Raw genomic sequence first — 23,332 nt, 5'->3', positions numbered from 1 at the left:
GAAGGAGGAGTGAAAGTAAAAAAAATAGTAATTATGGTGGTTTTACAGTCAAATTGACCTGAGTTCAAATTCTGACCCTATCTGGATAAAGGGAACTCACTTAAGCTCTAGCCTCAGTTTTCTCATTTGTAGAATGGGGATAGTAATATCTATCTGTCAGATTAGTGGGAAGATATGATGGATGAGATATGACATGGGATGATACCAAAGATATAAGATAAAACAAGTATAATACAGTAGATGCTCCCTAAATGACAGTAAAAACAAAAACTCAGGGTTGCTTTCTTAGTTGAAACCATTGAATACAAATAAAGTTTAAAAATCAGCTATAACAATATGAAATAGTCATGTCTTTGTTAAAAGGGTAATCTTTTCTAAGCCTGTTTCAATAAAGAATAAATCTAATTATTCAACAGTAATGAGCATACTCATTTAAGAGAAATAAAATACCGTATGTCTCTACTACTAGGTATTTGCTTTATAAGAACTCTGAAAAAATATATATATATAGTTCTATATGTACATATTGTTCTATATATAGTTCTACACACACACACACACACACACACACACACACTCCCAAACTAATAAAACACTTAAAAAAACCAACTAACTCAGCAGAATTTATCATCATTAGTTCTAAAGCATCTGGATTCTCAGTACTAAAATGCAGCTCTGGCAGCAATTAGAAACACAGTTACATAAGAAGACAACAAAAACTGTTTCAAAACTCTGTTCTTGAATTCAATATTTTATGTAGACTACAAGCAGATAATCAAACTTAATCATAAGATGGGATAACCATGCGGGGATATAAACCACCAAAAGCAGACCCCAGGTTTGCTGCTGGGATATTCATTCACTTCCTTTTTTCCATTCTCCTCTGCTCTCAAGTGAAAGTAACAATTTGCCTTAGTATTACATAGAAAATGACTGCCGTCTGGTGACCACCTGACGTCAAAAAGTCTTCAGTAAGAGATTTTCATTGTCAACGTAGAACTGAAAGTTATCATTTGACCCTTCTTAAAATTGCTCATGGTTCTGGGATAGTCATTATCCAACCAGTCATGACTAGACAAAGAAAACTATTTTAAGAAAGTCAACATATAGTTCATTTGCTTCCTCTGGTACCAAACCAAGCTAAATATCTAAAAAAGGAAATAATGTACAATATGTAAAGCTTACTTTACGGCCAGGACACTAAATGGCAATATATAGCCAAGCCCAGAACCTTAATATGTAGAGTACTGGTAAAAGCACTAGACTTAGAACAGAAGATCTTGAGGATAAGTTACTATCTCTCCATTTAAAAAATGAGATGATCTGTCTAAATAACCTCTAACATCCCTTCTTCTACTTTTAAAACAAAATCTATGGTTTCATCCATCCATCCATGGATGCATCTATCCACCCACCTATCTATCCATTAATCATCTATCTCAATCCCTCATCTTCTATTGTTAAAGCCAATTAAAGACACTGACAGCTGGTAACTCAGTATGGCAAAGGTGCTGTCCACCACTCCCAGAATAGCAGTAGCCAACTAGCTATACATGCAAGGCAGATTCCTGCAAATCAGATTGCCTGAATTACTATCAATCACAAACAGGCCACTATTCCTAATTTTTATTTATGTAATGACTAAAGCCATATGTATACCCTGAACAAGGGAACAACGAATTGGAGTTTAACGTCAGAATAATTTCTGTCTCACCATTTGAGATTGTTAACTGTATTATATAGCTGTCCTTATTCAACAATACATATAAAAATAAGAGGACTCTACTTGGAAAAGAAAATAATATACCTTTTTGAGATTATGAAAGAATAACCTAAAAGAAAAATTGCCAAGCAAATCAATTTTCATCTAAAATCAAAGTATATTGATCCCTGTATCAGGAAACATGCGTCTTGAGAAGAAAATGCAAACAGATGCAGCCACTGGAACAGTACAACTGTGTCGCAGGAACAGTATCACAAAAAGGTTATGAGTGTGGGCTTGAGAGACAAGCTCCATAAATAGCTCAGCTTTGCCATTTACTAGTTGCGAGACTTTGGACAGGGCCTCAAGACGCTCATTATGAAATTTACTGGGAGGGTTGGATGAGATCATGTTTGTATAGTGGCAACTTAGCAAAGGGCCTGGCACACAACACACCCTCAATAAATGATAGCCAGGGTTGTTACTACTATCAGTGTAAAAGAAATATTTGCGAATAAATAACTTAAGTATCAATGAATAACAGAAGTAACCTATTGTAGAAATATTCTTTGCTTCTGAAACAAGATGCACACCTGCCACAATGTATACCAGGCATTGGTAGGAATATGAGGCTTCTGTGACATTAAGATTTTTAAATCTTAAGATAGGCATTTACAAATAAGCAACTTACTCCAGACAAAAATCATTTCTGATAAAATGCTTTACTTACCTTCCTTGTCAGTGGAAACTTGATCACCAGAGAAAAATGCAGTTGACTGTACCCGGCAACTGACATTTACATTATTGGTTTTTAATGCTGCTGTAGTTTGGTTAACCTACAAAGCAACCAAGAGGGGAAAAGCAGCGTATTTTCAACTTAACTTTAGAAATCTATGACTACATAGGTGGCCTTCAAACCACTTAAGAGATCTGCAAAGATGTATTTGAGAACCTAGAAGTATCTTCACCAGACGCCAGAAGATGAGAAATGGCTGCCCATTTGAAGAAAGGCTGAGTGGCAGCAGTATCTCTGGATGATCTCACTACATGGACTGCCATGGCCTACACAATATGAGAGGCAACATATTGTGATAACTGAGAGCTCTGACTCTGGAGTCAGGCCGCTGGGCTTGGCTCTGTAACCACGGCTAGTTACTTAACCTTTCTGTGGCTCTATCTGTGAAATCGGGAAAAAAATAACATACACCTCACAGGACTACTGTGAAAATTAAATAAGGTGATATATGTAAATAAAGCCCTTAGAATAGAACCTGGCATAAAATTTATATGTAATAATTTCCTAAATAGAATAATATAAATTTCCCACTTCCTAGGAAATATAATCAGTAAGTATAAACTCCTCTTCGCTATTCATATCCTTTTCCCTGGCTAAGAGCAAAAGTAAACATCAAGGATTCTACTCCGCATTGATGCTCATTCTTCGTCTACATGGAATACTACTACTACTATATCACAAATGAAAAGTGAAACATGGCACTCTAAATCTTTCCACTACTTTGCACATTAGGAGCCTGATTATTCTACTGGACTCATTTCCAGCTTCTCAGGCTTCCAATGAGCCTGGTAACATGATATGACAAATAAACATGATTAATTTATTATTTATTATTATTTATTATACTTTAAGTTCCGGGATACATGTGCAGAACATGCAGGTTTGTTACATAGGTATACAAGTACCATGGTGGTTTGCTGCACCCATCTACCCATCATCTAGGTTTTAAGCCCCACATGCATTAGATATTTGTCCTAATGTTCTCCCTCCCCTTGCCCCTGACCCCTGAAACGGCCCCAGGGTGTGATGTTCCCCTCCCTGTGTTCATGTGTTCTCATTGTTCAACTCCCACTTATGAGAGAGCACATGCGGACAAACATGATTTTTCACACAGAAGATGGAAGAGAATCTTAGGAAACAGTACTATAACTACTGGTATGCACTGATCTTGCAAAAACTTTATCATTATTCTATCTGGTTTAGTGAGATTCTTAATCAACGTGAGAGTACATATTATCCTTAGACCAGTGGCTTTCAAAGTTTTTTTTTTTAATCACAACCCCATGGTAAGAAATATACAGCAATCCAATACTTAAACACATATAAATATGTTTCATAGAGCCATACTTAATACTTGCCCTTCCTCTGCTATATTTTAATACATCCCATCACATCCCATCTGTTTCATTGCAAGAGAAATACTGGTTGTGACATACTAAATTGATTTGCAAGTCACTGCCCCAGTCCTTCCATTAGGTCAAGATTCTTAGAATCACTAAGATACAGGCTTTGCCTGTAAGACGACCCCTCCTCAGCATCCAGACCCTGAAAGTGGGACATACGTCCTCTAAACCTGAACACCTTTGCCTGGCTGTGTCCCTGGGTCCCTTTGCCTGGCTGTGTGGGAGCAACATCACCCTTGGAGACACCTGCAGGACTGACAATGGCCAACAAGTGCCAGGCCTGGTATCCTCTTACTTGGAAGACTCAAATCTATACCAACAAATTATTTTATTCCATAGTAGGATCAGGGAGAAATGAGAATGCAGGTCATGAGAAAACATAAAGTTAACTTCAGAGATACACAAGTTAGGGAGGATTGAAAAGTCAAAGCCTTCTTCTCATACTTGGTATCTCTACACAATTTTCCTCTTTTCATGGAATATACAGGATGGTCTCTGGATTCAGACTTACTGCCTTCTCTGAAAATTTCTTAGAGAACTGAATTTTTTTCTTTTACCACAAGGCACTAGAGAGGAACTATACCTTTTTTCCCAGCCACTTTAATGTCTTCTCTTTGCTGTACTTGTAATATTTCTTGTTGTCTATTTCTGGATTACATTAAAAAAAAAAAAAAAAGACTCAGCACAATGAATTTAAAAAATAAACTCATAAGGTTCTATCATATACAAGTTAACCATTTAAAAATATTTCATAAGTTTATATTCTTGAAAAACTTAATTTACAAACCTGAGAACATACTTGAAATGTTTTTTTAAATGTTAGTAGTAGTGTGGCTACCTCAGGAGTCATCAACCACTAAATGAGTAAGAATTTAAGGACACCTTCCAATTATACACACAACTCTGTAGAAAAGGTAATTTTAAAACCTCAGCAAACAAATGTGAAAGGAAAATAAATCTTGGTGATAGGGACAGGAGGCTGGGAAATTCTGGGCAGAAGAGGGCCAGTCCCTAGCCACGGCCCCACCCTCAAGCCAGACTAAATTGTGTATTCAGTGGAAGGCTGATCAAAAAAATGCAACCTTTTGTCTCTTCTCTATGTCTAATGTGGAAGCCCCCACTTTGAGTTGTTGCTGCCTTACTGGACTAAACCAGTGTACACCTGACACATATTGATGGCTCATGTCTCCCTAAAACATATAAAAGCAAACTGTACCCCCAACCACCTTGGGCACAGGTCTCAGGACTTCCCGAGGCTGTGTCATGGGTGCGTCCTTGACCTTGGCAAAATAAACTTTCTAAATTGACTGAGACCTGTCTCAGATACTTTGTGTTCACACTAGCATACTAAGCAGTCTTAACTGTTTTGAATAATTTTAAGCTCATCTCAATGTTTTCAATGAAACACTTTTTTTTTCTTAAAATAAAAATGAAAATCCCAATAAAGAAAATTGAAACTAAATGCAGGTATCTATGAAGTTCACTACATACATTCAGGAAAAAAATCTTGGTAACTACTCAGTAGTGGCCTGGTGGGATTGGGGGAGCATTAAAAAAAGATCTATCTTTTAACATATTACCAACATAATCATAGCTCTTTCAGAAGAAGATTTAGATTTATGGTAGGCTCAACCTGGCCCTTTATGGGGATAAAAGTTTCACCTCTTATAAATTACACTTACTCTCTTCACAATCCACCCAGCCTTATATACCATGCCATTAAACCATGATTTCCTCTGCAACCTTTTTCATTCATGGGATTTCTTCTTTCTGTGCAATTAGCAAGGGCAGCACTTCCACTCCAGCCTCCTCTGTCCACGCAGGATTTATCTTTATGACCACTAGTAACCCTTGGGTCTGATGTGAATTCACCACCTCTGAGTTATATAGAATGAGGCTCTTTCTCCCTTCCACCTTGTGATGGGAAATGGAAACTGTCCATTCAGGGGTCATTTTCTGCAGTCTGTTAAATTGTATGGGAGAGGGATTGGGAGGTCCCTGGCCTTAGTTCCTGTGAATTTTCTCCCTGTGTCAGTCTATGGTTGTCAATGCTGTAGGCAAGATGAGGCAGGCTGGATTGAGGGCTGGACATCTACAGCCATCTCCTCGGGACATGTCACTACAGTAACAAAAAAGAGGGACAGGTGCAAATAGCATTGTCAGGAGTGTGAGAATTCCAAGGTGCAATGTCTGCTGTTTTGGAGCCAGGACTACCTGGGCAAACAGCCTACTGTAAACCAAAGCCAATGAGACTGAACTCAACTTCCTTGGAGACTATGCCCCAACCTATGTACAAACCAGGGGAATTCTAAGAGCATACAGCAATCACTAAATAAATATATGCTGTTGAATGGCTTTTAGAAGTTATATTCATTGCCTGAGGAATGAATGTAACTGAGGAATGAAAAAAGCAACTCCAAAAGAAGCTCACTGCTCAAGGTTCTCCTGAAAATCCTACCCTGATCTGGCATCTCACTTCTTTCTTGCATCTACCTCCAAATTTTCTGAAAGAATGTCTCCCACTCCCTGAGCCCCACCGGGAGGCTTCTCCTTTACCTCTGGGAATTGTTCTCTAAGAAGGGGCAGAGAGCACAGACTGAGCCATGCTACCAGGGCTCATGCATACCCCAGCACATGCTGTCTCCTTGGGAAGCTGCCTCGCTCTCAAAGCCTGTTTCCCCATGTGTAAAGAGAGGCTTTTTTCTCACTGGGCTATTCTGAGCATGAAATGTGATAATCCATACAAATCCTATCGCACAACACCTGCCACTTAGCAAATACATAATATTAGCAAAGATATCATGATGCAAAAGATGATTTATTAATAAAACATAAGAAACTAATGTTTATTCAGGTCTGTGCTAGGTACGTAATACACATTTTCTCATTGAATGGTCAGAATGAATCTCAGAATCAATTAAAAAACCATGATTTATCCCCATCTTTGAAGACTGGGTCTGAGCGACATGAAGTAAACGGTCCTAAGTCACTGAGGAAGTAGGCAAGAGCACCCAACTCCCACCCATGCTGACATCAAAGCTGTGGATCTGATGTTCACTTTACCAAGATCACTAGGTCTACACTTTCTTCAGTACCTCCTAACAACCGGTTTGTGGGAAAAACCTCTCCTCCATGGCATATATAAAATTGCTATTTTTTTATGTCTCTAATGACTTGTCTGATTCTTTTCCCAGCTCTGCTTCACCCTCCTCCAAAGCCAACTGTATCCTTTCATCTGGTGTGATCTCCTCCTGGCTCAACAAGACTAAACAAACTAACCGGGAAGCCCAAAGCCCTGAACTGAGGCTCCATGGGTCTAAAACCCAGTGGTTCATCTTCCTCCCACACCACTCTCCTGGATATCAAGGCCTAAACCTCAGAGCCAGTGCTCACGCCGGCCTTGCCTCCCACATTCCATCTCTCCATCCCATGGGAGGTAGCAAGTGTGGAGAGAAAAGGAGCCAATATTATTTTGGGGGAAAGGGGGAATTAAAAAAAAATAGTGTGTTAGAAATCAGGAGGCTTAGCTTCTAGTGCTGGATCAGTAAATATTTTTTTAAAAATGAATTTTATTTAGGTGTTCACACAATGTTCATGTTCACACAATGGACACACCCATTTTAAATGTATAATTCGAGGAGTCTGGAGAAATGTATGCAGTCATGTAAGCATCATCCCCAAAGTTCCCTGGAACCCTTATGTAGTAAATTCTCCCATGGCTACCCAGACCGCAGGTCACCACTCATCCATCATTACAGCGTAATTCTTGCTTTATTCTGGAATACCATAGAAATGAAATGATACAGTATATACTTTCTGTGTCCAACTTCTTTTGCTCAACATTATTTCTGTGAGATTTATCCATTTTGTTGCAGCTAGCAGTAGTTCCTTCCATTGTACTAGGGAGTAGTAGAACTCCTGAGTTGTAAGAAACTGTCAAGTGGCTTTATCATTGTAAGCCTTGGACAGCCAGGTAGGTAAGTTCCAACTATCCCACAACTCACAATCTCCTTTTTTTCTTAATGGCATTTTTCAAAAACAAAAGATAATACTTTTGATAAAATACAATTTATAATTTTTTTACAGTTAGAGGGTTTTGTGTCCTAAGAAATGTTTGCCTCATTCCCAAGGCAGCAAAGATTTTATCCTATGCTTTCTTCTAGAAGCTCAATAATTTTCATTTTTGAATTTAACATAGTGATCCATTTTGATTTAATTTTTCTGTATGAGGCGAGGACCAATGTTATTTTTCATATGTATACGAAATTCTTCCATCAACATTTGTTGTAAAGACTATCCTTTTTCCCATTGAATTATCTTCACACCTTTGGGAAAAAAAAAATCAATTGACCATATAAGTGTGGGTTTATTTCTAGATTCTCTATTCTATTCCATTTATCTATACATTTATCTTATACCAATACCACATTCATTTTATTTTTATTTATTTTTTAAATTTAGGGACAGGGTATCACTGTGTTACCCAAGTTGGAGTGCAATTGTGTGATCATTGTTCACTGTAACCCTGACCTCCTGGGCTCAAGTGATCTTCCCTCCCCAGCCTCCCAAATAGTTGGAACTACAGGTCCATACCACCACAGCTGGCTAACTTATTTTATTTTATATTTTTATTATTATTTTTTTGAGACAGAGTCTCAGTCTGTCACCAAGGCTGGAGTGCAGTGGCACGATCTTGGCTCACTGTAAGCTCCATCTCCTGGGTTCATGCCATTCTCCTGCCTCAGCCTCCCGAGTAGCTGGGACTACAGGTGCCTGCCACCACACCTGGCTAATTTTTTTGTATTTTTAGTAGAGATGGGGTTTCACCGTGTTAGCCAGGATGGTCTCGATCTCCTGACCTCATGATCCGCCTGCCTCAGCCTCCCAAAGTGCTGGGATTACAGGCGTAAGACACCATGCCTGGCCCACAGCTGCCTAATTTTTAAACTTTCTGTAGAAATGGGGTTTTGCTATGTTGCTCAGGCTTGTCTCGAACTCTCAGCCTCAAGCAATCCTCCTGCCTCGGCCTCCCAAACTGCTAGGATTACAGGCATGAGTCATTGTGCCTGGCCCCCACATTTTCCTGATTATGGTAAGTCTTTAATTCAGTTTGTATAAGTTCTCCAAATTTATTCTTCTTTTTCAAAATTGTTTTGACTATTATAGGTCCTTTACATCAGGGCTCCCCAATCCCGAAGCCATTGACTGGTACTGATCTGTGGCCTGTAAGGAACTAAGCCACACAGCAGGAGATGAGTGTCGGGCAAGCAAGCATTACTGGCCGAGCTCCGCCTCCTGTCAGATCAGTGATGGCATTAGATTCTCATAGGAGAGAGAACTCTATTGTCAACTGTGCGTGCGAGGGATCTAGGTTGTGTGCTCCTTATGAGAATCTAATGCCTGATGATCTGAGGTGGAAGTTTCACCCCAAAACCATCCCCCTCCCCACCCCATCCATGGAAAAATTGTCTTCCACAAAACCAGTTCCTGCTGCCAAAAAGGTTGGAGACTGCTGCTTCTGCTGCTTTACATAGTCATATAAATTCTAGAATCAGTTTATCAATACTTACCAAAAAAAAAAAAAAAAAAAGAAGTTGGCTAAGCATTACATTGAATCTATAGAACAATTTGGGGAAAATAGACACCTTAAAAATATTGAGTCTTCCAATCCATGAATATGGCCTATTTCTCCATTTAGTTAATTTTTCTTTAATTTCTCTCAGGAATATTTTGTAGTGTTCAGCATATTGGTCTTATACATATTGTGTTACATCTAGCACTAGAATGTTATTTTTAATGGTAGTATAAATGGTATGTTTTTATTCCATTATCCAATTGTTCACTGCCAGTATATAGAAACACAACTAATATTTGTATATTGAGCTTGTATCCTGAAAGCTTGCTTATCAATTCTAGTAACTTCTTTTGTAGATTCTTCCGGATTTTTTCATACATGACAATATTGTCTATGAATAAAGACAGTTGTACTACTGACTTTCCAATCTGTATGCCTTTTTCTTATCGTATTGCACATGCTAGGACATCCACCACATGGTGAATAGAAGTGGTAAGAGCAGGCATCCTTCTCTTGTATCCAGTCTTGGGGGAAGACTGTGTTCAGTCTCTTACAATGAAGATGATGTTAGCTGTGAGTTTGCCATAGATGCCTTGGAAGTTCCATTTTATTCTTCCTTTGCTGATAATTTATATCATGACTGAATTTTATCAAATACCTTTTCTGTGTCTTTTCAGATAATCATACAATTTTGTAATGCATAAATATGGTAAATTACACTAATTGATTTTCTAATGCTCAACCAATTGTGAATTCCTGCAATAAACCCCACTTAGGTTTTACATATTTAATTTTTAGATATTTGATTTTCCAATATTTTCTTAGGATTTTTCAGTCTATAATCATAAGGGATAATGGTCTAATTTTTTTGGTAATAATTTTGATTTGGTACTAGGGCAATTCCAGTTGCATAAAATTAGTTGGGAAACATTCCTTCCTCATCTATTTTCTGAAAGAGTTTGAGCAAGTGTTATTTCTTTGACTATCATTTCTTCCTTAAAGTATAGTAAAATTTATTAGTGAAGCTAGCTGGGTCTGGAGGTTTTTTCCTCAACTTTCATAGAAAGTTGACACTTGCCAGGAAGTTAACACTCCCTGGCAAGATGATTACTATATCCCAGAAGGCTACACATGGACCCAGTGTATAAATTACTGCTTATTTTTGAAATTTACAAATTTTGAAAAACAAGGAGGTTTAAAATATTCATGAAGGCCACAGACTACCCATAATTATGAAAAATATCAAAGCATATTAATTTGTGTCCTAAATTTAATATTTGTGAGAGTCAGTGAGTTTGATAAAACATGCATATGCTGGAAAGGTTTTTTTTCCCTTATGTGCCTGGTGCCTATAAAACGGATTTCAAACATCTGGAAAGACTGGGTTTACAAAATAAAGATGGAATAAAAGTGAGTTCGCAGTTAAGTAACATGTTCAGCAATTGGGTAATCGGCTCACAAACTTGAATTTCCCTGATGTATTGTTGAACTGCCTCGAGCACATTTTCACTTCTACTTTCTCAATGTTTTCCATTAACTGAGAAACTCGTATGATCGCTTTCTTCCCCTGCTTCCTAGGGAAAGAAACTTGGCAATTGTACTTGGGATATTTTAATCAGGTAAGTTTTCCTGGCTCTTCCTGTTAATCACCTCAGACAGTGCACTGCAGCTTGTGCTGGCAATATGAAACAAAGGGTTACATTCAAGATAAGGTTTGTGACCCTTCATTAGTCCTTTTCCCATACCATCTCTCCACTGAATGTGCACTTCTTTGGCAAGAAACCTGCTCTGAGCCCCACAACGAGCAAACAGAGACACATCATTTCTTTCACTAATAAAGTAGGCAGGGCTAAAGTCACAGCCATCATCATTCAGGGTACAAACAACCGTGGCTAGGTTCATTCACCAGAGAGAAGGCAAAAGGGGAAGATTCTCACAGGCCTCACAGCCTTTACCAGGTCTTTAATGCCACAGATGTTTAAGACAGCATCTGGAGTTTAATATCAAAACAGCTAGCTGAGGAATTTGAGTATTTCAGGCTTTACTCTATCTGCACAAGTGCCTATGGAGAGAATGGAAGTTAAAAAACATCGCTTTCTTCTTTACCTTTACTCCCTATCATGGATAGTAACTGACCACTCTTTAGTAGTCGTCTTTCTTATTTAGAAATCTAGAAATGAATTACAGAGAATGGAAGCAAACACTAATTTATAAATGGACAATAATCCACATTCAAATAAGTAGCCAGTACCCAACGCAGTCACTAGAAGAAGGCCCATGGGGTCACATAGTGCCTAGAAGCTCTAGGAAGTTCCCTGGAGGAATAAGAATGGACATTTCCTTAAGCTATGGGAGTTTTTTCTGTCTCCTTCCCTGTCTCTCTCTCCTTTTGCCACACAAAGGGAAAATATTAAGAGGGAATATATGAGATTAAAAAAGAAAAATCAAAGCGAGGCATGGTGGCTCACACCTGTAATTCCAGCAGTTTGGGAGGCTGAGGTGGGAGGATTGCTTGAGCCCAGAAGTTGGAGACTGGCCTGTAAAACATACTAAGACCTTGTCTCTGCTAAAGATCAAAAAACTTAGTTGGGCATGGTGGTGCCCACCTGTAGTCCCAGTTACTCTGGAGGCTGAGGTGAGAGGATCACTTGAGCCCTGGAGTTCAAAGACGCAGTGAGCCATGATGACATCACTACATTCCAGCCTGGGTGACAGAGTGAGACTCTGTCTCTAAAAAAAATTAAAAGAAAAATAAATTTTAAAAGAGTCAAGTTTTTGGCTGGGTGCAGTGGCTCACACCTGTAATCCCAGCACTTTGGGAGGCCAAGGTGGGTGGATCACTTGAAGTCAGGAGTTCGAGACTAGCCTGGCCAACATAGTGAAACCCTGTCTCTACTAAAAATACAAAAATTAGCCAGGCGTGGTGGCGCCCACCTGTAGTCCCAGCTATTTGGGAGGCTGAGGTGCGAGGATCACTTGAGCCCAGGAGGCAGAGGTTGTAGTAAGCCAAGATTGCGACACTGCATTCCAGCCTGGGCAACAGAGGGAGACCCCGTCTCAAAAAAAAGAAAAAAAAAAATAGAGTCAAGTTTTTATTTTCACATGAAACACCACACATACACGCAGACAAATGCTTATAGAGTATTTTGGAAGTGTTACATACACAGCTATAAGAAGGAAGGCAAAAGAGTTGCTGTCAGACAGACATAGGTTCAAATCCTGGTTCTACCACTTCAAGTTCTATAGTGTCAGTCAAGTTACTTCAACTCTTTAAGCCTCGGTTTCCTCATTTGTGAGAACGCAGGTTATAATATATAATGAAAGAAAATTACTGCAAGGACTACATAATATATGTAAACCAATAACCAAAGAAGTTTTGCCGTCATACAAGTACATGTACTGCACTTGCCTTGGACTCTATGGCAGTGGTAAACTTCCGAATGCTGATCCCTGTAGATCTTCATGGAAAAAGATGTTTATCTCAGTACACTGTCCCTGTACACAGATCTTCCATAAAGAAACATATTTCACATATTTATGTTTTGGGTCAAGGGGTAAAGCAAGTAACGTGAAAATGCTTGTATGTATTTTGATGAAAAGGTCTTTTTGAGGATGAGGCATTTGAGAATCTTACTTATTTTTTCCCCTCATTTAAAAATCTTTTTGAGAATGGGCATGGTGACTCATACCTATAATCTCAGCACTTTAGGAGGCTGAGGCGGGAGAATCCCTTGAGTCCAGGAGTTCAAGACCAGCCTGGGTAACACAGAGAGACTCCCTCATCTCTACCAAAAAAATCCAAAAAAATAAGCTAGGCGTGGTGGCTTGCACCTGTGGTCTTAGCTACTCAGGAGGCTGAGGTGGGAGGATTGCTTGAGCCCCAGAGATTGAGGCTGTAGTGAGCCGTGATTGTGCCACTGCATTACAGCCTGGGCAATAGAGCAAGACCTTGTCTTAAAAAAATAAAAAATAAAACTAAAAATCTTTTTGGTTCTGTTTTTAAACCTTCCATTATTTTGAGATTCACAGGCTGAGTTTATTAAGGGAAGAATTTGATAAAAAGAAACTGCCAAACCTCTAGAGATTGAATACATCTTTTACTGCGTGAAATTTATTCTAACGTATTTTATGTTTTGCCCATCACTTAAAAATAAAGAAAACAAATTGACGCCTAGAGTTTTCGAAATCTGGCAAATATAAAGGCCAATAATATAGCTACTTTGAAAATGGAAGTGCAGAACTTCCAAAAGTTAGGCAATATTGAGAAGCAAAGGAGACTAAGACAGAAGTTCAGATAATGATGCAATAAATGGTCAGGGGTTCAGTGTACAAGAGGGAAGGGATGACACGGAGACAGCTTCTTGCTCTCGGCTGCAGACTGTAAGGAAACAAATGCTGAGGCACTAACACTGTTTCTAAACCCAGATTTCTGGGTTTTAAGATGATTGTTCTTATACAGCTAATAGCAGAATTCTGGACAATGAGTTAACTGCATTTTCAGCTTGTGTTAAGTTGACAAAAATTAACATGGCTTAATTAAATTATTCTTCATTACTTTATCTTTTAAAAGTGGTTATGGGTTACTTCATTTGTCACCCACAAAAAGATTGCTGTCCTCTGCCAAATTCAGCATCAGAGAATATCTTTAATGGAACTGCTTTGATAAAACCTTGGCACCACACATCCCTCAGTTCCAAACTGGAGCTCCAAGTGTGGCCAAGTATGAATTTACTGGACCCCTTAAACATAAAATGCAATCAATAGGTTCTCCTCTTTCCCACCGTAAGCTTACACTTCTTGGAATCACCACTTTCGTGGTCCCAGAAGAACTGTTATAGTTGGCCAAACCATCTATGACCCAAAACAGCCACTACTTATCAGCCCAACATTCTGGTTCCCACACTTTGTTTCCATATTAACTCTGAAACTACTTGGATGATTTTTTGAGACACTGAAGTCAAGTTTTTACACTATTTCTAACCTGTCAAAACACATTCACACACACTGCCTTACTTTCCCTTCTGAAAAATTAAATGAATGACAGTTAAAATGCATCTCTTCATTACCCTATCCTGCTTCTCCAGCCCATGTTCCCTGTGTCCAGGATCCCACCACTACACATCCTTTGGGTCAGGCACAAACCCAGAAGTCACTCTTGACTCCTCCTTCTCCTTGACCATCACCCAACCACTAGATGCAGTTGGATCCATCTCTAAATGGCTACTTTTTTCTTGTTCTGTCTCCTAAGATCAAGGCCACCATTATCTCCTGTCTGGATCACTGCAACAGCCTCGGTGGACCTGGCTTCTCCAATATACTCTCCACACTGCAGACTGCCATGCTTAAAACTTCACACACACTCCACTAACATTAAGCAAAGTTCAAACACACACAGTGCCCTTTACCATCTGGACTCATGCCCAGCATTCCCGCCTCATTCCTTACCAACCTAAATCCTTCCCTAGCATCCTATACTTTGAACTTCTTGGAACTTCTTGAACCTGACAAACTTTTCCATACATCTAAGCCTCTGTTAAACTGCTTCTCTGACTATCCTTCAGTACTCCATAAAGCGGTCATTTCCCCCAGGAAAGCAACACAACATCTACCCACCTGCACCCCCCACCCAACCCTGCCAGATTAGAAACCTGTCCTGTGCATCCCCAGCAAATTCAGAGTTCACTTCCGTTACACTGTGCAGGCACTGCTCAGCTTGTCATTGACCCCCGTCAGACTGGGCGCAAAGTGAAGAAAAGGATTATGTCTTACTCATAAGTACCTAGAGCTTAGCACTAATGTGCAACATGTGCTTTTGGAAGGTGCTTGATAAATGCTTCCATCTATTAAGGTACAGGTTTTATGTAATTTTACAATGAGAAATCTGAGGCAGAAGGCAGCTGAGTGACTTGCCTGATGTCACAGAACTAGTTCAAAGAAGAGGTGAGACTGAAGGCACACCTTGTGATTCCTGCCCTGTGGGACATAGCACTAGACTGCCATGGTTGTAGTTTCAAAGACTAAACACTCTAAAGCAATAGAGGAACGGTGCTGGCAGTGTTAGCAAATCTGAATGACAACTTTCCCTATGGTGGACACAGAATAAGCCTTACATTCAGTGGGCCTGTAAGCAGCCACATTCTTAGGCAAGGTCCATCCTTTCTACCAGCCATAAATCTTTAAGTTACACCATACCTTTTTCCTCTGTCACATGGTGAAGTAACTTCTCAAGTCCAGGAAGTTTCAGCAACAAGATGCAATTTGGAAACATGTTATCTACCACAACTTGATCAAGGGGCTGAAACTTCCCCTGAAAAAACACTTTAGTTAGTTGGAAAGCAAGCATTTCATTCAACAAAGACATTCAGAAAAAAAGAGAAAAAGACACATTTACTCATGACTGGGCCTTTAAACTTAGTGCAGAGCCACCTGTTCCATCTAAGGAATCCCTACAATGGGACAGGCTCTAGGACGGACCCCAGCTCCCTTTAGGAAGCGCCTGTGAGCACTGGGGTCCCACGCAGCACACCATCTACCTCAGGTGTACAGTCCCCAAATGAAATGGGGAACAAAATCAATCTATCAAAGCACTGGAAGCCACAGAAGCTTGCAAAGATGGTGGAGACTGCCTGGGGCTGGTCCAACCCATTCAATTTGAAGAACCAGCTATGGTCACAGAGCAAGAGTCCTGACTATCACATTGGAACAAGCCCAGACCAGGCCCAGACATACATCTGCTTCCCCATCGTCACTCTAGGGATGATGAAAGAAGCACCCACCACAAAAAGAAAATTCAAAAGTGAATCTACCCCGGTCAGAGCTGCCTGACAATGCTTCCAAATTTAGACCAGAATAAAAGAAAAGACAGCCAGAGGGAGAAGTCCTGGGAAGCTGCAGACAGGCCGAATCAGGCTCAGCCACAGAAGTTTATACGGCCTGGTTGTCAGTGGGCCAGAAGTGCAGACCGTATGGATTCATAACATCATTCTTTGGAATTAGGTCCAGTTTTTCTTAACTGTACTAGTAGCAAGTAGAGGTGAAGTTTGTCTAAATTAAGGTATTAGCCCCCTGATTTGGGGACACCAGATTGTACCAGATGTATGGTCTTGCCCATGCCCCACTTCTAGCTCGCTCTATCTCTCGTGTACTGACAACTCCTCCTGAAGACACAAAAACTGTGTCTGATCAATTTCTGCAAACGCAGCTCTCTTGGGTTTTAAGGGTAAAATCTTTTCAATCATTTGGGAGCACATGTGATAGCTTGCCATACTTTCTCTTAGGTTAACTAGTGCCATGAACTATCTCAATTTAAATATTCTTTTTCCTTCAAATAGTAAGAATAATGCACAGATTTTTCCCAAGTCTTACTGTCTTTAGATTCCTACCGTAAATCTTTAGTCTTCCATGATCAATCAATATGTTAAATATTTGACTACTCTAAAACAATATTTATATGTAATGGACTACCACACAGTCATGATATAAAATAATTTCATAATTAACTAGTGTTTCATTCTTATTTTTATTTACCATATATACATTGAAGGAAATGCAATAAGCAACCTGCCTTGACTATAAAGCTAGTAGCAGTGGGATACCCAGAAAAAAAGTTATTTTTACTGATGTTAAAATAAAGTTTAAAAGAAAAGGTCACATTTCAAAAGTGTGTATCATAATTTTTAACTTAATAGGAAATGATCATATCTAAAATGCAGAGAAGGAAATACCCAAACATCTCAAGTATTACTTTAAAGGGCATTTCTGGCACTTGGGAAGACGTGTTTGGGAAGTATGACAGTTTAAAATGAAAGCCAAAGACCATCCTGAACAGCATTTCTGCTTCATTCTGCACCTGTCAACGTGAGCTCCAGAGCACCCCAGAGGCGCCCAGAGTGCCAGGATAGGGTTAATCCCCCAGAGTCATGGTCCTAATGGGAGATGGAGAAATGCTATCAAAAAGGGGAGGGGAGCCTTAAGTGCAGATCAATACATGTGCTGAGGCTGGTTGGTGTCTTTCTGCTCATTAATTTATCCCAGAAAACACCACATAGGTGAGCCACTGAGGTTTTCAAATTCCTCACTGAATATTCCCCAGGGCCTTCCTGGTGGTGATTAGGACCATTTCTGTTCCTTAGAGACATGAGGCTTACCAGCCTCACAGCTTGTGTGCCCTCGTTATACTGGCCATCACAGTAGCTTCCAGATCAAGGGACACATGATTAAACGAAGGGATAAAACTTCACTAATCCACAGTGAAGGGCAGAGGGCAGGGAAGGAGGAGGCTAAAAGAGGCTAAGCTGCATCAAGAGAAAGCATGCATTGATACTTTATGACTTTCAGCATTTATAGCAACTTAAATTAATTTACCTACCAAATGGAGGTTTCAGGAATTTGGTCTAAGGATTAAGCAAGAAATTTGTAAGTGTTCAAACTTTATGCAAACATGAGAGTCCAAAAAAACCAGATTCTTCTAAGCAGTTTGAGTAACACTTATCACTTAAAATTATTAATTAGAAGATTTTCCAACTATGGTTGATGGATCCCTGGGTCATGAAGTACCCAAGCTCAAAGCTATTTTCCTAATACTGCTAAGATGCTATCTTCATTTTCACTGTGTGGATCTGCGCTGATGATTCAAATGCAATGGTGGGTAAAACTGCTGGCTCCTTAGCACGAGTCTGCTGGTGGCACCAGACTGTCCTAGTCATCATTTGGATCCTCATTGCCATTTATGTGCAGTTTAAAAAATGCCAGTATCACTTAAGAATATCCTTGAGTAAGTAGTAAAAGCAATTAATTTTACTTAAATCTTGAATCTTGAACACAAGTCTTGTAAATTATCTGTGATGAAAGTGAGGTATGGCTAAAGGCCTTTGGATGCTTAACCAAAGGTAAGCTGATTACCAGGAAGAGCATGTTCTCCTGGGTCTGGCTTAGTTGCAAGCAGAACCAGCTGCTTTTTCACGGATACCATTTTTATTTGAAAAACCCACTATGAATTATGGTGATTCAGGCCCGGTATTAGGCAGAATATGAATGAAGTGAGCCTGTTATTTCAAGGGAAAGATTGACAGTATTTGCAGCCAATAATAAAATTTGAGCTTTCAAGCAAAAATCAGAATTGTAGAATATTTCTATCTGCCACTATGACAGCTTCTCAATACCTAAAGAGCTTTCTGATGAGATCAGTGGTAACATTAACCAAAGGGAGTGTGTGTGTGTGTGTGTGTGTGTGTGTGTGTGTATAAAATGAGATGTGTCAACATTTGGAAGATATGCATAACTCAACAAATCAATATTTTCCAAATGACCAAAGCATGATGTTACAAAATCATACATGGGTAAAAAGATCCTTTATTTTTTTTTTGAGACGGAGTCTCGCTCTGTCGCCCAGACTGGAGTACAGTGGTGTGATTTCAGCTCACTGCAAGCTCCGTCTCCCAGGTTCACACCATTCTCCTGCCTCAGCCTCCTGAATAGCTGGGACTACAGGCGCCTGCCACCATGCCCGGCTAATTTTTTGTATTTTTAGTAGAGACGGGGTTTCACCGTGTTAGCCAGGATGGTCTCGATCTCCTGACCTCGAGATCCACCGGCCTCGGCCTCCCAAAGTGCTGAGATTACAGGTGTGTGCAACCGCGCCCGGCCAAGAAAGATCCATTTTAAGTGCAAGACAGACCAATGGATTTTAATGTAACAGAGCATAAAAAGTTAACTGACAAAGTTTCAGATTCCACATTGCAACTAAACTTTAAAAAACTACCACTTGTTGATTTTTTAGGTAGTATTAAAGAAAAATATCCACAATAATCTAAAAAGGCTGTAACATTATTTCTTCCTTTTCTAACTACAAAGATGTACGGGGCCGCATATTTTTCATATAATCTCACCAAAATAACATACGGAAACAGACTGAATGCAGAATCAGATATAAGAATCCAGTTGTCTTCTAGTTAAGCCAAACACTAAACAGATTCGCAAAAATGCAAAAATGTCACATGCCTCATTAAATTTGGTTGTTTCAATAAAAAATGTGTTATTTATGTTAACATGTAATGGTCTTATTATTTTTAACTTTTAAATAAATAATTTTTAAATTTCTCAGTTTTAATTTCTAAGAGTGAGTATTGCTAGAACCCACAGAAACATAAGCTCTTTGGAACCCTTAATAATTTTAATTGTAAATATATCCTGAGACCAAAATATTACAGAAATTCTGGCTAAAATTATTACTATTAGTAAGCTGTGTCTTTATTTCTATTCCAAAGGTAAATTTTATCCATCTGGGATTCCTTAAGTCTCAACTAGCACATCCCCATTAATGAGCTTCTACTGGACCTGCCCAGGTTACCTATTCCACAGTCTCTCACTAAAGAAGATACATTTTTCCTCTCCTAAGACATGTGGTCAATTTTTAAATACCTGTTTTGTATTTCAAGGGTAAGGAATACTTAATGATAAAGGAGTGTTAGTTGCTAGGCTTTGTCAAGCAGTAAGGTGCATAGCACAGTGAGTCAGGCAAGTCAGAGGTCACAAGCAAGCCAGGGGCAGACTGGATCAAGAGTAAGGTGCTGCTTCTCTGGCCTGTGCAGTAGTGCTCTGTCCTGCACTGGCCCATATATGACTCATGTTTTTTCTAGTTACTGTATTAGATCTGAAGATAGAATCCACCTTTGGATCATTAAAAGCAGAGAGAGGAGATCAAGCAAAAATAGTTGATTCTGTTTCCTCACTGTGGATGCCCCAAACTGGAAACTCACCTCCTTATCAGCCTTTATGAGGTAGTGGAGAAGCAGAAATAGAGGATCCACAGGTGTGGCGAAGTGGAGAAGACCTCCTGCAGATTACAAAAAGGACGAAGGGAATTAAACGCCTTGGAAAGACAATGTGGCTATTTCACCTTAATCTCAAAGTGAAAAACAGTGTTGAAAAATATGTGTGAAATTCCAAATTCAAATCTCTTCTTATACAGGTCTGAGAGTCTATGTGATTCTCTCAAAAGGCAGAATGTGCTCTATGAGATTTTACTCCAAAGAGCTTCAAATCCCTGTGTGGAGAGGAGAATCAAGACCCTGAAGTCGATCTTTAACTTTCCATTTCTTCTTTAGAAATCATTTTTAACATAGCCTCCCAACCCCCTGCAAAAAGAGGGGTTAGGAGGAAGCACAGACAGAATGAGAACACAGGAATGTTAGGAAACCTGTATAGTCAGTCTATCTATAAAGCTGCAGTAAAATGTAATTTCCTGTGCTTTTGAGGACAAAGCCATGGGAAAGCAGTGCCATTCTCTCTATACACAGTCCCTTCTGTAGTCTGTGGGCAGCAGGATGTGGGATGCTTTGAATACCCACTAACTGCCCCCACCCCAGAACAGGAGGCAGAACAGTTCCATTGGCCTACTCTTCCTTTAGTCAGCACTGTCCCCAAATTAAGGGAACACCACAAGAAACAGAACTTTGGTGCTGAGGGGTGTATGTGTGTATGGGGGTGGGGGAGCACGTGGGCAGGCAGGTATATGACAAAGCATTTTAAAGAAACTTTGTTAAGTTCGAGCCTATGTTAGAAGCCATATCAGTATTCAGTTTCAAGGAAATAACATGTTAAAAACACAAAGATCCTCAAAAGAGTTTCCAATCAACACGGTATGTGCCCCATGTACAAACCTAACTTCTAACTCAGGACGTGTCACTGTTTTAGGAGACAAATCAGAGTTGCTAGCTTAAAATTTCCTACCATCTAAGACACACAGGAGATGACCTAACCTTAGTGCTCAAATGAGCTTTCCTTTCTCTTGATTAAACCTGCTCTGATGCCAAGGAAGGCTAAATCAGTGACCAGACTCCAAACCCCGTGACAGACCCACAACCCCACGTGTGAAGAATAGAAAAGCTGCAGTATGTGTTTAGTTATTGGAAATGCTTACACTAGTCACCTACCTGATTGAACTGACTGATTTATAAACCAAGAATGGTGTTTTTCCTTGAAAACTTTTACTTCAAACAGCTGCTGTAGACACATATTGAACAAGTAAATGGCTCCTTCTCCTGTTAAGACAAATCTGTCTTTTATTTGTAAGTTTTCTCACACACACACACCCCAAAAGACTATCCAGTATCTCTGAGGAATGTTCCTAATATGAACATAAACATACACAGGTCTATTCTAAAATTTCCTTGATTCCAAGGAAAGCTTATAGCTATTATACATAGATGGTAATTTTCCAGCTCCATAATCCTCACTGGACTTAAACCAAAAAATCAAAAAGTGCAAGTCATTTATCTTAACTGCTACAAAGCCTGTCCTTAAATCCTCCATCAGATCAAGAGGGAATATCCATTCCTAAACTATCAAAACACAATAGTTCAGCCATATGACATGAGCTGGCACATGGGTCCCTGCCTCTGGGCAGTGTGTGGCTCTCCCCACACAGGGTCTAAGACAGAGACCAAGCCCATGGACCCCACAGGCCAACCCTAAGTGAGAAAGACAGACATGCTTGAAGCCATAGGGAGTGAGTAAAGCTTTATTCAACTGAATGAATTTTTTCCTTTTCTTTCTTAACCAAAAAAAAAAAAAAAAAAAAAAAAAAGGGAGGAGGCAGAAGAGGGTGAAGACTGTGCACATCTGCATGTTTTATCACTTCAACTAATGAAAAAAAATTCTTTTAACCATAGCACAATCTCTGGAGACAAGGATGCTGCGTTTAACTCTATCTTCACCATATGCTGGGCACATGCCCTTGGGGAAGTTACATAAACCTTCCTGTGGCTGTTTCCACATCTGTAAAATGGGGACAATACTGAACCTCCTCATAGGGTTTTTTTATAAGAATTAAAAAAAGAACACATGTAAATTTCCTGAACCAATACTTGGCACATGGTAAGAACTCAGCAAATGTTAGCCTTTACTTTCCCACTGCCAATGTAGCAAATAAAAACATTTGTTCCTCTGTGGTCTATGAGCATTTAGATAAAACAGAAATTTTAAAAGAGGGCTGGCTTTCTCCTGTACCTGTACTTTTCTTAAATGCTTTAGAACCTTTACTGCTACCTAAAACTTCTCTTCAAGAAATATTTCTCACCTCAACTTAGTCTGATATATAACTAAGAATTCTAAATATAGCTGACCAATTACAGTCAATTTCATTTTGAAGAAAAGAACACTGGAGAAAGTCAGGAATGTGTTTCTTCTCTTGTTGCTTCTATTTACATGTCTCTATAACAACAAGGCACTACCCATTGGCCCTCTCGTACTTTTACTATTCAGTATTACTGTCACCAGGAGAAACCTCTAATATGGCAAGTATCAGGTGTCTATGCAAAACCTTATAAATTAATGGAAAAACAATTACACACAGAGATAAACACTATCACCCATATCACTCCATATTTAGAATACATTTTAATATTTTTGCCTAAAAAATGTGAAGACAAAACTGAAAATGCACTGAATATAAAGTTAAAATAAAATTGTTTTTCAATAAAATATGAATCTCTTCAATATACAATGCTTATCATTAAAAAAAATCATCCCCTGACAGAGAAAAAAATGTACTACTTTTTGGTCAGAAGAAAATAGGGAAGTATAGCTAAAACTGAAACTAATCAAAATCTTGGCATGTCAAGTAAAAGCCTTCTGTTTTTGTTTTTGTTTGTTTAATTCTGGTTGTTTATTTTACTTTATAAGATAAAATGAATAAAAATGGAGGCTAATGTTGAATAACTACTCTAAGAAAAGTTGGCTTAAAGAAGCCAAAGAAAATTAATCTGTTTTTAAAGAGACTCAAACATGCTACTTTTTTGTTTTGCCAGTATTTCTGATGGCTGAATAGTTCTGTGAATTAAAATTATGAGAAGAAA

General features: G+C 39.2%; 1 protein-coding gene across 4 annotated transcripts in view; it reads right to left on the bottom strand.

Annotated features, from left to right (window-relative positions):
• RNASEH2B (ribonuclease H2 subunit B) overlaps positions 1-23,332 on the bottom strand; it is a 64,194-nt gene that overhangs the window by 22,949 nt on the left and 17,913 nt on the right. For 3 of the 4 annotated variants that reach the window (XM_050766366.1, XM_050766368.1, XM_050766367.1), the window contains exons 3-7: positions 21,410-21,517; positions 20,234-20,310; positions 15,669-15,783; positions 4,485-4,549; positions 2,433-2,538 (exon numbers count right to left, since the gene is read on the bottom strand). In XM_050766366.1, coding sequence (XP_050622323.1) covers positions 2,433-2,538; positions 4,485-4,549; positions 15,669-15,783; positions 20,234-20,310; positions 21,410-21,517 — 471 coding nt within the window. The remainder of the gene's footprint in view (positions 1-2,432; positions 2,539-4,484; positions 4,550-15,668; positions 15,784-20,233; positions 20,311-21,409; positions 21,518-23,332) is intronic. The other variant, XM_050766369.1, reaches the window with a different exon arrangement.

The sequence above is a fragment of the Macaca thibetana genome, chromosome 17 (genome assembly GCF_024542745.1).
Source record: "Macaca thibetana thibetana isolate TM-01 chromosome 17, ASM2454274v1, whole genome shotgun sequence".
Taxonomy (NCBI): Eukaryota; Metazoa; Chordata; class Mammalia; order Primates; family Cercopithecidae; genus Macaca; species Macaca thibetana.
The sequence above is the reverse complement of the archived record's forward strand: the minus strand, read 5'-3'. Positions and strand labels throughout refer to the sequence as shown.